This window comes from Aethalodelphis obliquidens, unplaced genomic scaffold (assembly GCF_003676395.1).
Source record: "Aethalodelphis obliquidens isolate GAN/ISIS:26980383/991018 unplaced genomic scaffold, ASM367639v1 scaffold16, whole genome shotgun sequence".
In the NCBI taxonomy this organism is placed as follows: domain Eukaryota; kingdom Metazoa; phylum Chordata; class Mammalia; order Artiodactyla; family Delphinidae; genus Aethalodelphis; species Aethalodelphis obliquidens.
The window spans coordinates 33,442,519-33,465,814 of NW_020837960.1; the positions used below are offsets into that span (position 1 = coordinate 33,442,519).

At 48.9% G+C, this 23,296-nt stretch overlaps 1 protein-coding gene across 6 annotated transcripts in view; it reads left to right on the forward strand.

Annotated features, from left to right (window-relative positions):
- Positions 1-6,384: 6,384 nt before the first annotated feature.
- CRYL1 (crystallin lambda 1) overlaps positions 6,385-23,296 on the forward strand; it is a 73,802-nt gene continuing 56,890 nt past the window's right edge. For 4 of the 6 annotated variants that reach the window (XR_003434858.1, XR_003434860.1, XM_027116737.1 and 1 more), the window contains exons 1-2: positions 6,385-6,498; positions 14,096-14,203. Coding sequence is in view for 2 of the 6 variants with exons in the window: in XM_027116737.1 (XP_026972538.1) it covers positions 6,449-6,498; positions 14,096-14,203 (158 nt within the window). In the remaining 4 variants the exon portion in view is untranslated. Of the gene's footprint in view, positions 6,499-14,091; positions 14,204-16,977; positions 17,043-18,680; positions 19,684-23,296 lie in introns of those variants that run through there. The other 2 variants (XM_027116739.1, XM_027116740.1) reach the window with 2 other exon arrangements.

Sequence of the window (23,296 nt, forward strand, 5' to 3'; positions counted from 1 at the left end):
TGGGAATTTTGCTTCATGGCTATCCTCTACTTTTCTTTTCTTTAAAAAATGGGTAGACATGGGGGCTTTTGGCATCCTTTGTGCAGTGGGGATCGCACTATGCCTGTGGTTGGTGTGTCGTCTGAAACGTAAGTCACATACACAGAAGATCATGTTGATACAAGCCTTGGTGGCCATTAAAAACGGCCAGCCTGCCGGTGCCTGGATCTCCCTGCTAAACAAGTCCTAATGGTTGCCCCTGCACAGGATGGCCATGAGCCATTGCACTCCTAGTGGGAACCTCTGCTTAAAATCAGCCCTTACACCCCGCGCTGTAAGCAGCATTGCACTATGGGAGGGTGATTTCTGCCGCCCATGACAATAGCCCTTGAACAGCCATGTCCCCTTGGGGACAAGACTTGTACGGGCGATCGTCGTGTGGTCTAAGGACATAAACAAAAAGGGGGAGATGTGGGACGCCGCCAGGAAGGAGCTGGATTCTTGGTCCAGAAGGAGGCAAAGTTACATTGTTGCATATTGCTTGCACTACCCAGGAGTGCCGCATAAGGCGCCACGCGTGCATCCCGTGGGTTGTAGGCGTAACAATGAAGTGTCACATGTACTGACACACACCAACCCAGGGCTGTTGTGTGGACCTACTGGCCAGTATAAAGCCTGCCATATTCTGCTGCGTAGGGTCTTCCTTCCATCTTTCTTCAACCAAGCTGTGCTCCAATAAAGTGTGATACGAGAAAAATCTTGCGTATGGCGGCTCGTTATTCTGCTGGTCGGATAACGGCTCGCCGCAGTGGGAATATAGTGTTTTGAGGAAAAAGTGCCTTTTTCTTACTTACAGAAAGGTGTGAAATGGCTTATCACTTGCTCTAGGTCCTGTAGAAAATCAGCCCTCTATTACTGGCGAAAATGAACAAATGAAGTTTAATAGGTAGAGGAAAGGAAAAAGAATTATCAGGGATATATTTCGAAATTCTAGCTTCCAAAATGCCGACTCTTTGTTAAAATAATAATATCAATATATTATATGTGTTATATAGTATGAATAATACAGTGTAATTTAAGCTTTCCTAGACCTCATGGGACCGTGGGTATAAATGTGCTTTATGAAAATAGAGAGGAACCCTTTAGTTTTGAGGTACATGTTTCTGTCTCCTCAAAAGTCTCCCCCCTAAAATACAAACTGTCTTCAGTCTATGGTTCCTCCCCCAAAATACACATTTTTATAGCAGTTACAAAGCTGTCCCTGAGACCCAAATTCTCGAACACTAAGCATTACCATGTATGCACAGATCCTTTCTTAACTCAAAAACATAAATACCATGGCCTCTATTCTCTTAAACCTTTATATACTTACTTCTTAAGAAATATTTTAGGGGGAGGGATAAATCAGGACCTTGGGATGAACACACACACACTACTATATGTAAGATAGATAACCAACAAGGACCTACTGTATAGCACAGGGAACTGTAGTCAGTATTCTGTAGATAACCTATATGAGATAAGAATCTAAAAAAGAATGAATATATGTATATGTATAACAGAATCACTTTGCTGAACACCTGAAACTAACACAACATTGTAAGTCAACTATACTCCAATGAAACTAAAATATTAAAAAAATACTTCAATAATCCGAGTCTTAAAAGTAAATTGGGGTCACTTAAGAGCAGAGCATTTGACCAGATATCCCAAGTGGATCTTCTCATTGCTAACGACCCTCTAGGCTGAGTGCTAGGTCCACTGATGTTGTCCCATTGGTATCTGAACGCTTTCTTGCCTCTGGGCACACAAGCCAACCTGGTACCCTTCCTGCACCAAACACACATCAACAATTTCTCCATGGAGTCCTGGTTCCTTTTAGTGAAAATGGCATTACAGACCAAGATTTGGGCATCTGGGGTTCAGATCAGATTTGAGATACTGGGTATTGTTAAGCCTGGGCTGTTTCAGCGAGCAGAGCTGGAAAATACCTTTTTTTTTTTTTTTTTTTAAGGTGTGAGTTCTTACTGATATTTTCAATTCAATTCTAACATCACAGCATTCCTCTTTAAACTCTTTGTTTCTATAATTATACCTTATTTTATGGTGAAATCTTCCTGCTAAACGAAATCAACATATTTATTTGATTTGTCTAGAATACAAAAAAAAAAGTTAAGAATAGCAATATGATATTGGTGTGAAATATAAAACGACAAAATGCAGTTCAAGATTTTCTTGATGGCCAGTAGGCGCATGAAAAGATGCTCAACATCACTAATTATTAGAGAAATGCAAATCAAAACTGCAGTGAGGTACCACCTCACACCAGGCAGAGTGGCCATCATTAAAAAGTCTACAAATAGGACTTCCCTGGTGGTGCAGTGGTTAAGAATCCGCCTGCCAATGCAGGGGACACGGGTTCGAGCCCTGGTCCGGGAAGATCCCACATGCCGCGGAGCAGCTAAGCCCCTGCACCACAACTGCTAAGCCCCCGCACCTAGAGCCCGCACGCAGCAATGAAGACCCAATGCAGCCAAAAAGAAATAATAAATAAATAAATAATAATTTTAAAAAGAGGGCTTCCCTGGTGGCGCAGTGGTTGAGAGTCTGCCTGCCGATGCAGGGGACACGGGTTCGTGCCCCGGTCCGGGAAGATCCCACATGCCGCAGAGCGGCTAGGCCCACGAGCCATGGCCGCTGAACCTGCGCGTCCGGAGCCTGTGCTCCGCAACGGGAGAAGCCACAGCAGTGAGAGGCCCGCGTACCGCAAAAAAAAAAAAAAAAAAAAGAGAGACACTGCCATTGAGGTGGTTTCATCTTAGAAATGAGTGGAAATACACAAGGAATTCAGCCTCTGAAATGTGCCCCAAATTCACCTTAGCCATCATCTGGCCCATCTTCAGTGGCTGAATACTTGGTTATATGTGCAAGATTTGTAAAAAGGAAACTTTGGCGGTGCAAACCCATTCCAGTGAATAATACTTGATTTCTAATTATGTTAGAATCTACATGTTTTCATGGGCTGGATGCAGTTTTAACTTCATCAGGTTAACAGCTTCCTCTTCTGAACCACGGACCTTCCTCTCATACTTGAGTCTCAGGCTACCCAAGTTGAATTTCCAAAGATAAATTAGAATCTCATGGGACTTCCCTGGCAGTCCAGTGGTTAAGATTCCCCGCCTCCATTGCAGGGGGCACGGGTTCAACCCCTAGTTGGGGAACTAAGATCCCTCATGCTGCGTGGCATGGCCAAAAAAAGAGAAAAAAAAAGAATCTCAGAAATCTATAACCAAGGTGTATCAAGATCAATTTCAATTAGGCTAATTAAAAGAGGGAAAAACATGTCAGAGATTACACATTTAAACTGTCACCAGGAAGTTCATATGAAAACCTCTCTACAGATTCATATGGATTTCAGATGACATGGGTTCCAATAGAATTGATAAACACCAGCTGTCAACATTTGTACAAGTCAAAATTCCAGTCTGAAACACAGAAACCACCCAAATATTTCAGCAGAGTATCTATCATCTATCTATCTATCTATCTATCTCACTCAACAGAGAATTTAATATGGAGAATTTGTTCTGTCATTCTTGGACTGAAAAGCACAGAACGTCAGGAGGGCCGCTACTCCTGGGACTCAGGGATGCAGGAAGATTTGGGGACTAGCAGAGGAGGGGCCTGGGGGGGAGTGGAGCCTCTGAGGGGTGTGAGAGGCTGTGCCTGGGGGGTCACAAAGCTGGAGGAGGAACCAGCGGAGGTCACCGGGCGATTGTTAGGGCGACACTAGGAGGATCAGCAAGTGACCTGCCCTGTGTTTTGTCTCCAACCCCCCGCTGGTGGACCGTCACAGGAAGCCAGCGTCAGGGTCACACAACAGAACATATGTAGAAGGGTGAATGTGGAGCAGAGAGACAGCAGTTTAATAATAACTGGCACAGTCTAAACACGCTTCTAAACATGGTTGATCTTTTATGTCGCAACAGTGAAGGCCATGCTTTCTCCTAAGAAGATGCAGTTCTCTCCCCCACAGAGAGGCCCTAACCCTCTCGCCCCAAAGGGAAGAAAGAGCTAAGAGTCGTGGCACCCATCTCTGGGCAACACTCTTGGTGTCCATGTCTAATTTGTTTAAGTCTCACCTGAGGATTTTGTGACCTAATGACTAAATTATAACGTTACACACTACCAACAGCCCTTACATGAAATAATAAGGGAAAAGGAGGAGGGAGGCAAAAGAAATTAGGTCACACACACACACACACACACACACATACACACACAGATAAAAATAAGAAAAAATGAATGGCTGCAACACACACCACCTCTGCTACTGGTCAGAACATAACATTTATGACTTCTTTTTCCAACTACGTGTTGCAAGTGTACCCTCATCCAGCATCTCAGCTGATCAAGGTTTTGTGTGGTGTTTTTTTCCCTAGGTGGGAGAGGGGTGCAGTGAACCAAACATTTATTCTCAAAGGATATAAATCATCCAAAATCCTACTCCCCCCAAAATCAACTTTATTGAGGTATATATGTATAACTGACATATAATATAATACACTCATTTAAGTGTATATTTCAATGAGTTTTGAAAATTTATACACCTGTGTAACAATCACCATAATCAAGATACAGAATACTCCTATCGATGCAACATTTCCCTTGTGCTCCTCCTGAGGCATCATCCCCTGCCCCCCCAGGCCCAGACAGCCACTCATCTCCTATCCTTAGGGAGTAGATTAGTCTTTTCTCGAGTCACATGTAATTTGAATCACAGGTCCGAGTTTCCTGCTATCTGGAAGTTGAGTGTTCCTATGAGTTTTTTCATAAGCCGAAATGGGTAAGTCAAAGGAGCAGTTACCTTAGGACACGTCTTGCTAAGGGGAGCACAAGATAAATGAGATGAAGCACAGATGCTCACAGACACAGTTCAGAGCTCTGGCATCTGATGCTGAGTTGCTGAGTGTAGTCCCCGGGCCGCCCTTGCTGCCTGGGCCGTGCGCTGCCCCTGTAACGGCTCGCTGAAAAACAAAGGCTGAGCACTGTTTTCGATTTTTGCCTTTTTTCACGACTCCCGTGACTGCCACGAGTCTAGGGACCAGCACCTTCTTAGCAAAGAGCTAGCTAGCACTGCAGAGCAGCGAACAGCCCAGCTGCTGCCACCCCGGGAGCGCGCCCTCCAGGGTGCGCACTCTGCACGCGCCTTGACCGGCTTGCTGCCTGTGTGGCTACGGAAACCGCTCAGATCTGGGCTGGGGAAGCCTTGCAGTCCGGTACCCTCAGCACCAGGGGTACCTGACGCTCTCCCAACTACGTACCACTGTAGCATTTGTGCAGGAAAGAGGTGTGCCTCTGAAAGACTTCATTGCCGACTTGGGAACGTTATCAGTCTTCATAATTTCAGCCAGTCTGATGGGCGAAAGACGACCTCTTTGTTGTGTCACTTTTCATTCTCTTCTCTAAAGTGAGTTGAGTGCCTTTTCAAATGTTTATCGATAACTTGTGAAATTGCTCTTGCTCTGACATTCCTCTTTTCGCTCCTGACCGGGGAAGACAGAGGAAGGGCTCCGTGCGTCACCCGAGTCTCAGAGTCACGCGTTTCCGCTGCCTAATCGTCTTGACCTGGATGACTGGTGTGCCCCCGTTTGTGCTGTGTGGACAGTGTTGTCATGGGACATGTGATGCCCTTTCCTCCGGTCTGTTTCCAAAAAGAGCCAGGGGTGGCGCGGTGACGTTTCCTTCTCCTGGAGCAGAAACCATCTAGGCCTTCGGTAGGAGGAAACACAGCCTGGCTGCGGCGGGCTCCACAGCCTTCCAGTTTGCCCCTCCCCCCTCCCCCCAGCTTTTCTGCCTGCTGTCCCAAGGCTCCTGGGCCTCGGCCTCATCTGCGGAGAAAGGCGGGGTCTTCCCAGAAACGAACTACCAGTGTGAACTCAGCACTAACCGTCCTCAGCTTAAGGCCTTGAGCTGGTGTGGACGGAAGTGGTGCTAATGTCTTCACACGGGAAGGGGATTCCAGTGATAATTTTGCGGGGTCCTTTAGCGGTCACGCCTTGTGCTGGTCTGGAGGTGTCCTCTCCCCGTGCACCGACTTTAGGGGCGCCGTTGGGAAATGACCAAAACAAAGTGAGTTACTGGAGTCCGAAGTGGCTGCTCTGCCACCGGGCGTCCAGTCCACGTGGTCCTCCCGGCAGCTCCTCCCGTGCGCGCCCCGGGGCGAGGGGAGGTGGATGCTCCGCGCGCCCGCGATGGGCCAGACGGCCCCCCCTCACCCGACGCTGTGCTAAGCGCCCCGCCTGCCGGGCCCCGAGCCCGGCGCGCCCGCGGGGCGTGGAGAAGTGGAGGCTCCGCCCGCGCCCCACCCACGGGCCAGGCTCCCCGGCCCTGTCGCGGCTCTGGGGCGGGCGGAGCCAGTGTCCGGGTGGCGCGCGCTGCAGCTGTGGGCTTGGGCACCGCGCGGGCTATGGCGTCCCCAGCGTCCTCGGCGCCCGGCGGGGTGGCAGTAGTCGGCAGGTAGGGCTCGAGCCCGCACGGCCGGGAGGGTGGCGGCGGGGCGCGGGCGCTGTCGCCCGGGGGGCTGGTGGCGCGGCTGCGGTGGCCCCGGCGCCTTCCCGGGACCCGGCCGGCCCGGGCGCGGGCGGGGGCGCACTACGGGGCGCGGCTCCGTTTCGCCCGCGCCTCGGCCCGGCTGCGGAGCGGTGCGGGTGCGGGCGGAGTTCGGTGATGCGGCCCCAGCGGGGACAGTGACGCTTGGCGCTGCGAGTGGACGCAGAGCTGTCGGGCCGCGGGTCCGCGCAAGGGTGTTCTCTCACGTTCTAGCCCCAGGGATGGGCGCTCGGAGGCACGGAGGGGCCGGCGCGGCGGGGGGCTCTCGCGCGCTCCGGCCCGAGGCTGTCACCCGGCGAACCCGCTTGGGGGCGGGGGGCGCGGCCCGCGCGATCCGAATCCGCGCCTCCAGCGTGGCGCGGGCCCCCTATCCCGAGGGCATCCGGGTTCGCCGGGAGTTGTGTGTCAGGTTAGCAGCTTAAGTTCCACCCACGGTTTTCTGGTTTGTGCTCCATCTCTCTTGTAAAACAACTGCTGTTTTCATCTTTTAAAACACGCGTCTACGTGCACCTTTCCGTTGTAAGCTAGCACAGCAGTCTACCCACTTGTCGGTAGTTGCAGTTGGTCGCTAGGCGCACCTACTGGGTGGCTCAGTGTCCGGTTACAACGCCGAGGTGCTGGCCTGCCTGACCCCCGTCACAGCCCTGTCCTGAGAACAAGTCCCTGTCCGGGTGTCTCCTTAGAGCCCTCTGAGGATGGAGACAGGACGCTGTGTCAGATTCCTTTACATGGAGAAGTGGAGTTACCTGTGCCTCTGTCCTTTCCAGGCACGTGGGCATGTGGCTGCCTCCTGAAGGGATATAAAATATAGAAAAAAGTGTACTTTGTCCCAGGCGTGGTGACTACGCTTGCCTTGCACCTTTTGTCCAGGGTCAAGTGTGTATCAACCACGGCCTGGGACTGGTGCCCTGCCGGCACCCAACAATGTTGAGCGAAGTCTGGAGTTGACTGTACAGGTGACCCTTGGACCACTCGCGGGTCAGCGGCGCCCACCGTCCATTCCAACCAGAAAAGTCAGTTTAATTGACAGTCTGTACCCAGCCCCAGATCCTGCTTCCCATAGGATTTACCATGTAAGAAAGCCTGCATGTAAGTGGCTCTGCGGTGTCCAGACCCTGTCGTTCCGGGGTCAACTGCGCCCTTCTCCGGCTCTGGTTCTTGCGGGAAGGAGATACGAAGGGGAGTCAGTTTACTTCTGATTCCTTGAGGGAGGCTGACAAAAGAATTAGACAAGGGCTGGAGAACTTCATTCACCACACGAATTAGGAGACGGTCCTGTCTCCCCCGCATTTTTTTTTCTTGGCCGTGTTGGGTCTTTGTTGCTGCGCGCAGGCTTTCTCCAGTTGCGGCGAGCGGGGGCTACTCTTCGTTGCGGTGTGCGGGCTTCTCACTGCGGTGGCTTCTCTTGCTGCGGAGCTCGGGCTCTAGGTACACGGGCTCAGTAGTTGTGGCACACGGGCTCTAGAGCGCAGGCCCAGTAGTTGTGGCGCACGAGCTTCATTGCTTCGTGGCATGTGGGATCATCCCGGGCCAGGGCTCGAACCCGTGTCCCCTGCATTGGCAGGCGGATTCCTAACCACTGCGCCACCGGGGAAGTCCCTCCCCCACACCTTTAGCACCTCTGAAAGCAGCCATCTCTGCTTCTGCGGCAGCCCTGCTTTCCTTCCCTTCTTCCTCCCTCCTCCCTGTCCCCTCCTCTCCCCTCTGGTCCCTTTCTCTCTCCCATCTCCCCTCCTATACCCCTTGTCTCTCTCTCTCTCTCTCTCTCTCTCTCTCTCTGTCTCTCTCTCCAACCCCATAGGTCATTCCAAGGGGCATCCATTCAAAAGATGGGCCTGGGGAGTGTGAATTAATTGGCTAAAACCTGGTTCACTTTCATTCTTGGATTTCAACAGACCAAAATATACATATTTCAAAGTTTAGGGAACATACTGGGCCATTGTTTTTCCATTTTATCTTAATAATTACCAGACTCCCTCTTAAAAGTGCACGCTAGGAATACAACCCTATTTAGTTCTTTTCCATTGATCTTTTCGTCAAGGGCACTTAGCTTTCCTGAGAGCATGCAGGGTGAGCCCCTTCAGAGCAGTGGGCCTGAGAGAGTAAGAGTGTGCTTTTGAAGAATTAAGAAAGGAGAGAAAACCCCCTTGGGTCCAGGGCTGTGCGAACATTAAAGGGGGAGCATCTGGAAACGGCAGCTTTACAAAATGGCGGTAGAGATGGGTCTCCCCGAATCCATCCTAGCGGTGTTGCCAGGCCTTAGAGACCACGGTGTTTCTGAGCCGAAATATGACTTCAGAGCTCCGACGTACACTGCACTGTGTTCACTGAGGTTTTAGGCCTTGAGCTTTGAAGGTAGGATCTGTCCAGGAAGGCCAGCGTGGTCGTGGTCGTGTGTTCCTGGTGTGACCAGCCAAGGTCCTTGGACTCTTTAATCAGCAGAAATTGATAAGGTGCCAGAGGAGAGACTCAGGCAAGGCTTTACTGGGACTCGTGCTGAGGGGGTGTGGGGTGGTGGTGACCTTTTTCCTTACACAGGGCGAGGGTGTGGGCAGATCCACGGTCCGCCAGAGGGGCGGCTCAAGAGGTCTGCCCACCCCCCTGGTGGTGCTGTGTGCAGTGGTCATGCACAGGACCTTGCCCCTAGCACCTCAGATGAGGCCGTTGGGTCTTTGGTCTTTTTGTATCTTGTTCATAATTTGTCCCCACTGCTCATGCGCGCAGTTATTTTTAGGTCCCTATAGTGTCTTTGTATCTGTAGCTCGAGGAGAGGTGTGTACGCAGGTGTAAGCACTGCGGCAAAGGGTCCCGGGTCCCGGGTCCCAGCCTGTCTCACTGGGGCCCCATGTGCCCTCTTGCTGTCCCCTTTTTCTGGGCACACTCCTCTAGGACTGAGCTCAGGGACCAAGTCCTCCAGGAAAAGTTCTGCTTCTGGGACCCTCCCCTTAGGGTAGAAACTGTCATCTCCAATTGTATGTCCCTCATGCCTGGTCCTAGTAGACAGATGTTTGAGCTATTGTAGCAGAGATGTGTAGCGGGAAGGCTTGCTAGGATGTTGTCCTATATCACGCTATGCATCCCCTGAACTTGTTTTCATTTATTTTATTCCAGAATTTTACTTTGAGGTGACTACGTACATTCTTTATAAGAAATTTTGTGAGGCATACATTTTTTCCTGCTACTTCTGCATTAAAGCACAAGACACACAGACATATACACAGACGCACAGAGCAAACCCTAGGACGCTCCAGCTGCCTGTCGTCAGCTCAACACTAAACATGCTTTTCCTAGAAATATTTAATAGCTCTTATTGGCAAATGTTCCGTAGCCAACTGAGATTAAGACGGTTTTACTTCAACTTTTGGCCAGTAAATAAGTAACTGTAGAATGGAAAAGTACTTTAAAAAGTATCTAGAGTGGACTTGTTCAAAGCTAAGTGCCGTTAATGATAAAATTAGAATTGAACCAATTTTGTTACTTCACTTTTCTCCCTGGCTGCTTTGCTGCCGTGTAACAGAATAAGTTACCTTTGAATAAGCAGCCTTTGAAATACCAATTCAGATCTATGAATTTAGAAGCTTTAAGGCGCGGTCCCCAACCTTTTTGGCACCAGGGACCGGTTTCGTGGAAGACTGTTTTTCCACGGACCAGGGGCGCAGGGGAAATGGTTCAGGCGGTAACGGGAGCGATGGGGGACGGCAGATGAAGCTTCCCTCGCTCACCCGCCACACACGTCCTGCTGCGTGGCCCTGTTCCTAAAAGGCCGAGGACCAGTACTGGTCAGCGGCCCGGGGGTTGGGGACCCCTGCTTTAAGGCATTAGTCATAACGGTAAGGACCCGTTCTATTCCCCAGGCTTGTAGGGGTTCAGGAAAAGTTAGCAAGATGTCACTGGCTCTAAGGCCAGGAAGCTAATTGTATTTGGGCCCCAAATAAGGTAGTGCTGGGGACCGGAAAGCCGTGGGAAAGCGGTGAGCCAGATGCTGCCCCTCCCTCTGGGGTCTGGCTGTGACTCCCTGCTGCACCTGTGCCCGCCCTCCTGCCCCCGCCTGCCCACCCCCACCGCTGTGTCCCCAGCGTTATCATCTTTCAGCCCCAGTAAGTACCTGATGCTCACGTACAGTTTCCATAGTTTAGGCCCAGCTTTAAGGAGATGGGGGCTCAGTCCTCTTCAAGCACAGGGTGCTGGTGTCCGCTTCGTGGTGTCATCGGTGACTGACAGCTGGGGGAGGGGTCCCCCAGGAGTGGGCCTTCTGCTCTCCACCCCTCCTCTAGGGGAATATAGGCCATACAGACCTTGAAACCCACGACAATAAAAGTAAACTAACTTTGCCTTTAATGCCTGTTGTATGGAATACAACTCATCTCTCCCCAACTTTTTAAAATTTTATTTTATTTTTTAAATTTTTTATTTATTTTTTTTTTTGTGGTACGCGGGCCTCTCACTGTTGTGGCCTCTCCCATTGCGGAGCACAGGCTCCGGACGCGCAGGCTCAGCGGCCATGGCTCACGGACCCAGCCGCTCCGCGGCATGTGGGATCTTCCCGGACCGGGACACGAACCCGTGTCCCCTGCATCCGCAGGCGGACGGACTCTCAACCACTGCGCCACCAGGGAAGCCCTCTCCCCTTTTATTATGAAAATTCTCAAACACAGAAGAGTTGAAATATAGAAAAAAGAATACCCACATACCCACCTCTGTATCCAACAATGGTTAAAAAAATTTGCTCTATTTGCCTTTTCGGTATATGATTTATTTAACCAATTCTGAATATTAGAAGGTTAGTTTTTACTTTTTTGCCAGTACAAATTCTACCTTGAGTAGCTATTTGTGTGCATTGCTTATATTAACCTAAGATAAATTCTGGAAGTAAAAGCCCTGGGAGCTGGGGAGGGGGGTCCCCATCTCCTTACCAGCACTGAGTGTGATCCGCCTCTGCCACCTGATCGGGATTTATCTGCTGTCGTTGAACTAAGGCAGTAAAGTATGTTTCCCAGTTAGTTTGTTCACGTACTTTATTCAGGTTCCCCCCTTTTGTTTGGCATGTTCATCTTTTACTTTTGAGCTTGTAGAACTTTTTGTGTCTTTATCTATCACAAATATTATTTCCTTTTGGACATTTGTCTTCTGTTGATTCTTTTAGCCATAAACAAAGTTATGAAGATGAGTTAGTTTACCTGGCAGCCAGTATTCAAGCAGGAGCATCATGGCGGCCTAGAGTGTGGTGAAACATCTTTGATGGGAAGGTTGGAAGCAGTAGCATGAGATCTGTCTCCCAGTGCATTTGTCGACCACGAGGAACCACAGCCTCTGGGAGATTGACATGTGACTGACTTCTGTGTGAGCCCAGCCTGGGAGCATAGTTGGGGATGAACTAGGTGACCCAATGCCAAACTAAATACAAGGATAAATGATTGAATTATAGTTCTAGACATCGTTTAAGTTGCTGCTGCCCCTTAGACCAAGAATGCAAGCCACAAAGGCAAGCCACGTGCATAATTAAATTTTCTAGTAGTTACATTAAGAAAGTAAAAAGAAACAGGTGAAATTAATTGTAATATATTTTATTTAACGTAATATTTCCAAAGTGTTATTGTTTCAATGAATAATTGATATAAAGATTATTGATGAAATAGTTTACGTCCTTTTTGGGGGGCAGTCTTCAAAATCCAGTATGTTTTTACACTTGCAGTGCATCCCAGTTCTGACCAGCCAGTTGTTGGTGGGTCAACTGGGATGACCAGCATGAATGGTACTGGCCTTTACCTGCGCCTTGCAGCTTGGAGAGAGAGAGAGAGAGAGAGAGAGAGAGAGAGAGTGTGTGTGTTTGTGTGTGTGTGTGTGTGTGTGTGTGGACGAGGATGTCCTCATGCAGGACTATCTCGTTCAGACTCTGGCTTGGGCCCTGCAGGGTTTCTTTTTTCCTCCTATGCTCTAGAGCAGCTCTGCAAAGATGGAAATGTTCTGTCACCCCTGCTGTCCAAGGCGGTGGCCGTGATCACATGTACCATCGAGTACTCTGAAACGGGTCTCTACTGTGGATGGACTGAATTTTCAAATTTAATTCTTCTTAATTTAAATAGCTGCGTGTGGCTGGGGTCCACCTTATTGGACAGTGCGGGTCTAGGGCACTGAGGGTTTAACAGAAAATTTGTTTGTACATAACATGTAACTTTACATTATTTCATAGTGCGGAAGAATCTGGAGTACAACCTGCTGTGTAATGCTGCTCCCTGCTCCAAAGTTGCATAGAGATGGTTTTCGTTGTTTGCACTCGGCATTTGGGACCAGTGGCTTCACGGAGATACCTTGAAACCAGACAGTGGCCCCTCTCCGGGCTGCCTGGTTGGATTAGGGGCTGAGCGCCTGGGACCGTGGAAGGATTTTGGTCAAGAGGAGGCCTGCTCTGCGCCTCCCCTCAACCACTCTGAGGCTGGGAATGTTTCTGAACCTGAACTGTAGATTAGCTGAGTTGGGGGGAGGGGGGCTGGGGGGCCGGAATGGGAAGAGTCCTCCTTGGAGCCTGTCTCCAGGCTACTGCTCTGGCCCCCCTTCCCCGGAGCTGCTCACACAGTCACCATGGTGAAGCCTGTGGGCCGTCTGTTCCATCTACTGGGAAACGAATGATGCGCTTTGCTACGGTTCCCCGAATGCTGGGGAAACAGAGACTCGGGGTCAGAGATAGAGGGTTTCACTGATCACAGCAGGCCAACAGCTGAGCCCCCCTTTGCACTGGCTCCCCTTTCCTCTCAAGTCCCACGGGGCGACGTCAGGGGGTCCAGGTGGATCCGTGCAGATTCAGTGAGGATGCTTCAGGGGAGGGACGCTGAGCCCGCTTCCTTCATTGGAGGTGATATTAGAAACCAAGGTTTGGGCGCTCTGCATTCATTTCTTTTCTTTAAATTAAAAAATATATTTATTTATTTGGCTGCACCGGCTCTTAGTGGTGGCATGTGGGATCTTAAGTTTCAGCGTGCGGACTTCTTGCGGCCTGCATGTGGGATCCAGTTCCCTGACCAGGAATCGAACCCGGGCCCCCTGTATTGGGAGCACGGAGCCTTACCCACTGGACCACCAGGGAAGTCCCGAGATGTGAACAGTTTTTATGTTGCCTCAAGTGCTGGTGGTGGTAGCAGAAATTATTTATTGGAGGAGGAGAAGGAAAATGCTGTCTCTGTTCTTCAGATTCAGTTACTTGTCTGACAGTGGTCAGTTGGGGGTCCCCAGAGGGGCCTTTCCCCTGGGCTCCCTGCCCCCTCCCTGCTGGAGTTTTGGTCTCTGCCATGCCCCCCGCGGGGTCTGGACGGGCACTGGAGTGAGGACTCAGGAGCTCTTGCATGGAAGCAACAGTTTAAGTAGATACCGCTGTTAGAATGTGTAGTTTTAAGATATCAAAGATTTTAGGAATGGGGTGCCGTGTAATTTGAAACTTTCCTCGTGGGCCGGGAATGGAAATGCTCCATTCTCAAGCTAACGGGCGGCCTCTCAATGTCTCTCCCTGCAGTGGCCTCATCGGGCGAAGCTGGGCAATGCTGTTCGCCAGTGCAGGCTTCAAGGTGAAACTGTACGACATTGAGCAACGGCAGGTAACATACGCCCTGGACAGCATCAGGTGAGTCCACTGCACCTGCGGAGGAATCCAGCAGCCCGTGGCCTCAGGTGGTCTTGTTTTCCGTGTCCTCAAGGCTGTAAGTCCTGTGATTTCACTCTCCTTCGCTGTCGCAGCCTTGGAGCGGGTGAAGGCCAGGCTGATGGAGAATGGGATTCACACCAAAGCAGGGACTCAGATTTTGAGGACAGGACTTAGGGCAGTGAAGACATGTGAGGGGCGTGGAGGAACTGAGTGTAGACCCTCAGCTTCCAGCCCGAGTGAGTCAGGGAGCTGCTCTCCTGTGTCCCACGCCCTGGAGCTGTGTGGACTCTGCGCTTCAGAGAAAACTTAGGTCTGTGAACAGTCAGGAACCCACTCAAGGACATAGTAGGACACAGAGTCCAGCCGTGGCTTATCTGACATGCCAAGGACAGGCATCCTCGGCATTTGTCTATACTGTTCGTTTTATAGAGATTCTGCAAGTATTACTTTCCATGTTAAATACATACAAAAGAACAGGTCGCTTATACTAGTTTATGAAGACTGGAGTAAAACAAACATTCATGAACTTGAGGTCTAGAGTAGTATTATCAAAACCCTGTGTCCACCTTTTGAATCTGACCTCCATCTTCCTTTATTTTGTATCTACCATTACCTTGCCTAAAAAGAAGTTTTATCATATATTTGTTTCCCTAAACAATATATAGTTTAGTTTTGCTTGTTTTTGTGCTTTATAAAAATATTTTCGTGAGATTCACCCATGTCATTGCTTATAGCTGTAGTACATCTGTGTCCATTGCTATATAATATTCTGCTGTGTGACTTTGCTGTTATTTATTTATATTTTATCCTGAGGAACGTTATAGCTGTTTCTAGTTGGGGGCTAATGTAAACAGTGCTGCATTATTATCCTTTCATATGTCTCCCGGTGCTTAAGGGCAAGAGTGTCCACAGTGAGATTGCTGGGTCTGTTTTCCTTCTGGGATTCTGATTATATGTATATCGAACCAACTCATTCTAGCCTTCACATCTTTTAAAGTCTCTTTCAACTTTCCATCTCCCTCTCTCTTTGCAGGACATTCTGGGTACATTCTTTAGATCTTTCTTCCAGTTTACTGATTCTAGTTTTAGCTGTGTCTAATCTGTTATTTAAACCATCCACTGAGTTTATTTCAGTAATTAAATTTCCATTTTAAAAGTTCTATTAGCTTCTTTTCCAAATATACCTGCTCATTTTTAATAGTTTCTCATTGTTTGCTGATTGTTTGTGGTTCCATTTTTCAAACCTTTGAGCGTTTAATACATGATTGCTTTATATTATATATCTGATAATTCCAGTACCTGGGGTTGTCTTAGATCAGGTTCCTCAGAATCAGAACCTGAGACAAAGATTCCAGGGCCAGTGATTTATTAAGAAAGTGCTTCTGGGAGAAACCAGTGAGGGACTGGGGTCGGGATAAGGCAGACAAAGGTAAGATTTTGGGAGGAGATCCAGCCTCAGCGAGTTTGCGTGGGAGTCCTGGAGCGTAAAGTGCTCTGCAGAGTTTTCATCCCTGGAGGCTAGGGAGCTGCCTTCACACTCCTGCCTGGGTGTGACTCCCAGGCTTCTGGGTCCAGGGTGGTGCCCTGAGGGAGGGGGCAACGAAGAATTCACAAGCTGGGGGGATGGGCTGGTAAAGGGGATTCGGGGAGATCTGGGGGATCCCCCATGCCTCCACTGCAGAAACCATTGGGGAGTTTGAGGTAAAAACATTCTTTCCTGACTTATTCCCACTTTCATTCATTCAGAAACCCTGACTGAGCACCTCCTGTGTGCTGGGCACGGAGGCTGAAGATTAAGTGGCAAACACAATAGACTAAGACCCCAAACCTCGAGGGGAGGGGAGCGGAGGGGGGCGGACAGTCCAAAGGAGTCACTGGCATGCTTGGTGTCTCAGCGTCAGCTCTGGCAAACCAGGCAGCTGGCCAAATCCGGGCTGCGGTGTGTTTGGTGTATCCTGTGAGCTAGGATTGAATGTAACACTTTTAAGGATTATAAAATAAAAAAGAAGAAAAGTATGTAACAGAGACCTCATGTGGCCACAAAGCCTGAAATATCCCTATGTGGCCCTTTACACAAGAATCGCTCGACCCACGTGTTTAATAGTTGAGATTCCGGTTTCCACTCCTGACGTGTGGGTTTTCCCAGACCAAGCAGTTCTCCGACCCCAGTTGCCCGTCCTACGACTCAGCTCACTTCTGAGATGCCATCAGGCTCCGCAGGTGAGGGACTCGGTCCCGCGAGCCCCTCAATCCAGACGCCAATTAAGCCCAGTTGTCACCTGTGCTCCCGCCCTGTGGATCAGAGGTTCCCACAGCCCCCTCCTTGGCTTTGCTAACCGTGGCTAGAGCGGCTCACGGGTCCGGGAGACTAGCTACTCACTAGATTTCTGGTTTATTACCTACGGTGTTAGGGCTGCAAGTCAACAGCCAGATGAAGAGAGGCGCAGGGGACACGTGGAGGGGCGGGGAGTGTTCCTGCCCTCTGGGGACCCTCCCCTGAATCTCCACCTCTTCAACCTGGAGGCTCTCTGAACCCCATCTTTGGGTTTTATGGAGGCTTCATCATTTAGGCACTGTTGATTAAATCCATTAAATCATTGCCCGCTGGTGACTGAACTCACTCTCCGCCCCCAGGTCGGGGCAAGGCTGTAATTACTGGGATGGTGCCACAGGCAACCAGCCCCTGTCCTGAGGGGCTTTCAAACGTCACCTCATTAACATAACAAAAGACACATTTGTTGCTCTCTTCACAGGAAGTTCCAAGAGTTTTTAGGAGTTCTGTGCCAGCTCTGTGAAGACCAACTACATCTTTCTTATTGTAAGTCACAGTATCACAGCAGTAGTAGGTGCTAAGAAGAAAAACAAAGTTTGCGGTGGTTTATCACGGTAGGGGTGGGAAAGTGTCCCCTTCTTCCCTTCTAGGTTCTTTGGCTGGTCTGATAATTAAACTGATACAAGGCAGATTAACAGGAGAAAACCAGATGTAATTATGTACAGAGGGGAGCCCCCCAAAGCCATCAGGACTCCCCAGGCTTAGCCGGGCGGCTGAGGCTTCTGTAAATCCTGCCTGGGCGGGACGTCAGGATACCGAGGAGGGAAGGCCTTTCCCGGGAAGGAGAGGAGGCCTTGGGGTAACAAAGGCTGCCCTATTGTGCAGGGGTTTCTCAGGTAAAACTGTCTCTTCTGACCCAGGCCCCCTTTCCAATGTAAATGTAGGCAGTTGAGGGGGAAGGAAAGAGCCTTTCCTGAATCTGCTGGGTTTTGATTGCTTTTATCTCAAAACAGTCCTTGTGCCAAGGTGGCATATTTTGGGGTGAAAAAACCTGTTCCCCTTCGTTGCCTTGTGTGTTTGGTGACCTCTGAGCTCGAATGAGTTTGGCCGTAGTCTGTGGAAAGCCTGGGCCTGCACTGTACCTAGTGGAGTGTACTGCAAACTCTCCGCTGGGGGTTTTCTCAGTCATGCTCCTGGGTCGGGGGACTGAGGGTCTGACTTTGTCTCCTTCACTCCTGACCCGGGGTCTCAGACACAGGCCCCTCGTGCATGTACCCTTAGGACAACCCTGCCTTTTGCTGGCTTCAGTTCTTTTGTTTTTTTAGTTGATAAATATTTTTTTAATGAAACAGCTCCTTTTTAATACCTACATTTTCTCTTTTTATTTTATTTATTTATTTTTAAAATATTTATTTATTTGGTTGCACTGGGTCTTAGTTGTGGCAGGCGGGCTCCTTAGTTGCAACTCCAGGGGTCCTTAGTTGCAGCTCGCCAGCTCCTTAGTTGTGGCATGCAAACTCTTAGTTGTGGCATGCATGTGGGATCTAATTCCCTGACCAGGGATCGAACCCAGGCCCCCTGCATTGGGAGTGTGGAGTCTTATCCACTGCGCCACCAGGGAAGTCCCTCTCTTTTTAAAACAGATCTTTTTATTTAGAGCAGTTTTAGGTTCACAGCAAAACTGAGGAGAGGTATAGAGCTTTCCTGTGTCCCCCCCAGCCCCAGACACATGCACAGCGCCCCCACTGTCAACATCCCTCACCGGGTGGTACATTTGTTACAACTACAATGACACATCATCATCATCCAAAGACCACAGTTAACATCACAGTTCACTCTTAGTGTTGTATAGTAAGTCCCCTACACACGAGCCTTCAAGTTGCAAACGCGTGTTCGCATGTCCATCCACGTAAGTTAGTTCCCCTGTCCGGCGTACACTGTCACGTGTGTGCATCCTCTACAAGTGGACGGCCACTGTGCTTTTGTGTACCTTACTGTACAGTACTGTCTAGAGTACAGTAGTACAGTATCTTCATTTCAAGCCCAGGATGTCCGGAAGCAAGCGTAAACGCAGCGGTATATATAGCCGGTTGTGTGAGTTGGGCGCCTCGGCTAACTTTGTTGGACTTACGAACAAACTGGACTTACGAACGTGCTCTTGGAATGGAACTCGTTTTGTATGTAAGGGACTTACTGTACATTCTGTGGGTTCAGACATATGGACATGTATCCACCATTATAGTATCATAGGAAAAGTTACTGCCCTAAAAGTTTCCTGTGTTATCAAATGAAACTTCACGTGCCTGATGCACAGTGAGGCCCAAAAAACCAAAATGGCAGAGTATGGAGCAGAGAAAGGTTTACTGCAGGGCCAAGCAAGGAGAACCGGCGGCTTGTGCTCCAAAGACCCGAACTCCCCAGTGGTTTTTAGGGAAAAGTCTTTAATAGGCAAAATTTGGGGTGAGCGCTTCAGGGTGTGGGACTTCCTTCTGATTGGTTGGTGGTGAGGTAAGAGGGCGGAGCTTCAGGAATCATGTGCTCAGCCTGAAGTTACCATCCTCCACCTGGGTTCTGCAGAAGAGCTCAGACAGGTATTGCGATGTGTATTCCTTGAGGAGGAAGGAGGAGGGACCCCGCCCCAAGGCTGCGCTATTTCCTGACCGCTCCTCCCTGGTCTCTGCATCCCCTCCCTTCCCTGATCAGCAACTGTTTGAAGCTGCCCTTTGGAACTCAGGGAAGGTCTATGAGGCTGAACCCTTTTTCCTGCCAACAAGAAAAGGGGACACAAAAAGGCTTTTGTACCCGGGAGGGCCCCGCAGGGTCCTGCTCCATTTCACCTGTGCTCCCTCCTCCCAAGCCCTTGTCAGCCACTGAGCTTTATACTGTAGCAGTTTGGAATCACAGTCTGTAGCCTGTTCACGTGGACTTCTTTCATTTAATAATATGCACTTAAGTTTTCCCCATGTCTTTTCATAACTCATTCCTTTTAGCACCGAATAATACTCCATTTTTGGGATACACCGCAGTTTATTTATCCATTTACTTACCGGAGGACATCTTGGGCGCTCCCACATTTTGACAATTACGAACCAAGCTCCTATAAACGAACATCCACGCAGGTTTTTGTATGGACATGTTTTCAACTCCTAAGGGTGAATACCAAGGAGTACAATTGCTGGATCATATGGTAAGAGTTTTTTTTTTTAAATAGATTTCCCTTTTAAAAAAAATACATTTATTTACTTGCTTATTTATTTTGGCCGCATCGGGTCTTCGTTGCTGCACGCAGGCTTTCTCTAGTTACGGTGAGCGGGGGCCACTCTTTGTTGCGGTGCGCGGGCTTTTCATTGCCGTGGCTTCTCTTGTTGTGGAACATGGGCTCTAAGCACAAAGGCGAAGTAGTTGTGGCGCTCGGGCTTAGTTGCTCCGTGGCATGTGGGATCTTCCCAGACCAGGGCTTGAACCCATGTCCCCTACATTGGCAGGTGGATTCTTAACCACTGCACCACCAGGGAAGCCCTAGAGTGTTTTTAAAAGACATCAAAGGAACAAGGCAGCACAAAGAACTTAGTATTTAATTTAGTGGAGGATGAAAAAATATTGATAGTTAATCTAAGAAAGAAGTGGAAAATTTTATTTGAGCCAACCTGAGGATTATAACCCAGGAAACAGTCTTTCAGAAAGTCTGAGGACTGTTCCTCCTGTGAGAGGTCAAAGCACAGTTGTGTAAGTTTTGGGGATGAAGATGAAGGGTTATATGTCAAGTATGTATATTTGTTATTGAACTCACTGCTCAAAAGCCACTACTGGAGAGACCACTGTTGGTTGGAAAGGAAAGGTTGCTTTATTCAGGAGGCCGGCAACCTGGGGAGAAGGTGGGGTCATGTTCCAAAAAAAAAAATCCAAAGATTCTCCTCAACCATGAAATTAAAGGGAGAATCATTGGGAGAGGGGGTCAGTCTTCCTCATCTCCCACTGTGTGCAGACTTTCTTCTGATTGGTTGGTGGTGAGTAAAGGGCGGAGCTCCAGGAATCTTGAGCTCAGCCTGAAGTTGCCATCCTCCACTGGGTTGGGGCCTTAGTTCCGGTAGAAGAACTCAAGGTATTGTGATGTATATTCCCTGAGGGGGAACCAGCACCCTGCCCTGGTTTCTCTGCCCTGGGCAGAGAAAAGTTTTATGTTTAAATTTTCCTTGAAATTTACAAATGAAGTTTATAAATGTATAGATTAAATGTATAAATAAGTTCATAAATTAAATTTGTAAATAAATTCATAAATAAAATTCCTTGAAATACGAATTTTATTTCATCACGGTGACGTAGGGAGCAATAGGAATTTATTGTGAGTGTAACAACCATTAAGGGGAATACAGTCTAAAGAACTTTGAGGAATTTGTGGCGTTCCTAAGTAGGTGAAATTACACTGACTTTGATAAATTTATCTTTTGTTCCCACATTAGTGGTTTGTCTGAGTCGGGGCACAGGGAGCCCCTGTGGGGATGGTAGTGACAGTCGTGCTGGGCCTCACAAGCTGGGCTTTTACTTGGCTTTCTGGCAAGCGTGTTGGTGGAGGCGGTTTGGAGCTGAGAGTTCAGCTCAACAGCAGGCCCAGGGTTGGAGGGAAGCCCAGCCTGGAGAGGCGACCCTGAGCCAGCCCGGTGCGGGCTGCAGACCAGCTCGGAAAGGCCAGACAGTAGAGCTTTAGGCCTTTCAGTTCCTCTTTGTGGAGCTGAAGCTGCCAGTCCGTGTGCAAACAAGGGGCAGGCCTGCGTCCCAGCAAACTGAGTGTGTTAGCACCAGCTTTGGAGTCCATAAAATTGTCACACGTCACAAAGTATTGTTTGTTTGTTTGTTTCAACCATTTAAAAATGTAAAAATCGGGCTTCCCTGGTGGCGCAGTGGTTGAGAGTCCGCCTGCCGATGCAGGGGACACGGGCTCGTGCCCCGGTCCGGGAAGATCCCACATGCCGCGGAGCAGCTGGGCCCATGAGCCATGGCCGCTGAGCCTGCGCGTCCGGAGCCTGTGCTCCGCAACGGGAGAGGCCACAACAGTGAGAGGCCCGCGTACCCCAAAAAACAAAACAAAACAAAACAAAAAATGTAAAAATCATCATTCTCTCTCAGGCCTTATGGGAACTGGACTGTAGTTTACTGACCTCTACACTTTTCAGTTCTGTTATCGTTTCATGTTTTATTTTGTAGACCTAGTTCCAGCGCAGCTGTAACCAAGAGCAAACTCTTATGATTCCTCATTGAAAAGTCCTTTGTCCTGCTTCTTGGGGTATTTGTATTAATAGGCCTTATTTTTTAGGTGTATCATTAAAGATCTTGGCCACTTTTAAAGTCCTTTCAGTTATCAGGGAGAACATGGGGAAATTATAAGTAGGGTTTTCTTGTTGCTTTTTTTTTAGGCCAGATTAAAGGCTTTCCTATTTTCCTACTACTTTGCTTAATTAAGATCTAATACTTTAAACTATTATTGGTGGCCAATTAGATTGGCCTGTAAGATTTTTCAACCAAACAAAACAAAACAAAACAAAAAACACCAAACCAAAACAATTACTATTAGCATCCTTGTTATAGAACAAGCAAGTGTACTGAATTCTTATGTGTCTTAAGACTTGAGTACACACAGATCTTTCCTCATACAGTGGCTTTGTTTTCATAACCCACATATGTGTAAGTCGAGTTCACTTTAATATGCAGAACTGGTTGTACTTCTGACAGGAAGTGGGATTTCGGGATATCTTGTGACTGCCTCTGCTCAGATTGTTGCTGGCAAAAGCCTCCGGGAGAATTGGGTTTGAGTGCTGTCTGGTCACCCTCCTAGGTGGGGCACCACTCAGTTTTAGGTATTGTGACTAACGTAAGGCCACCTGCCCCCCTTTCTTAAATCAGGGGGTTTTCAAATGTGCCATTCCTGCACCGGAGACCAAGTTCAGAGCCTCGAATCCAAGCCTTACTTTTGGGAATATTTTGGTCAGGAAGATGAGTTCTGAGTGTCACAATCTTTTCAGCCAGGAAAGAATTGTCACTGCTTCTTTCAGTAAGAAAACCATCAGCCTGCAGGCCGAAATGGCTGTCGGCTCACGTCGACAGCAACACTGGGTGTTGGCTGTGGTCCTGAGAGGTTCAGGACCCCAAGATGAAGTATCCCTGGCCATGTCTTAGGCACGAGGCTTAAGGAGAACCAACTTTATCCTTTTGTCAAGAAGCATAAACGGTGTATCTTCCCGATTGGGTTAAATTGGCTGGTGGGTCGTTGTTGTGCTCAAGGAGCATCCTTATTATTTTTTAATACTTATTTATTTAGGCTGCATCGGGTCTTAGTTGCGGCATGTGGGATCTAGTTCCCTGACCGGGGATCGAACCAGGCCCCCTGCATTGGGAGGGCAGAGTTTTACCCACTGGACCACCCCAGGGAAGTCCCAAGGAACATCCTTTTGTGGCCCCTGTTCTGTGGTCCTTGTTGTCACACAGGTGAGGACAGAGCTGTGCCTTCCTCTCGGCACCCCTCGGTGTTTGATCTCCAAACACCAGCCAGGATGGGCACAGAAATAAAGCGATTCTTGTCCCCAGAGCCTAGAACATATTGAGCACTAGCTCAATAGTTGTTTTAACTGAGTCATAGGAACGTTTTCTAGAGTCTGTGGCTGTGTTTTTCACAGACTTTTCTGCCGTCTATCCCGCCCTTGCGGTTTGCCTCACTTACCATATTCAGTTCTTCTGAACATCCTGTAGTAGAAAATAAAATGTTGAAACTCTTTTTTTTTTTTTGCGGTACGCGGGCCTCTCACTGT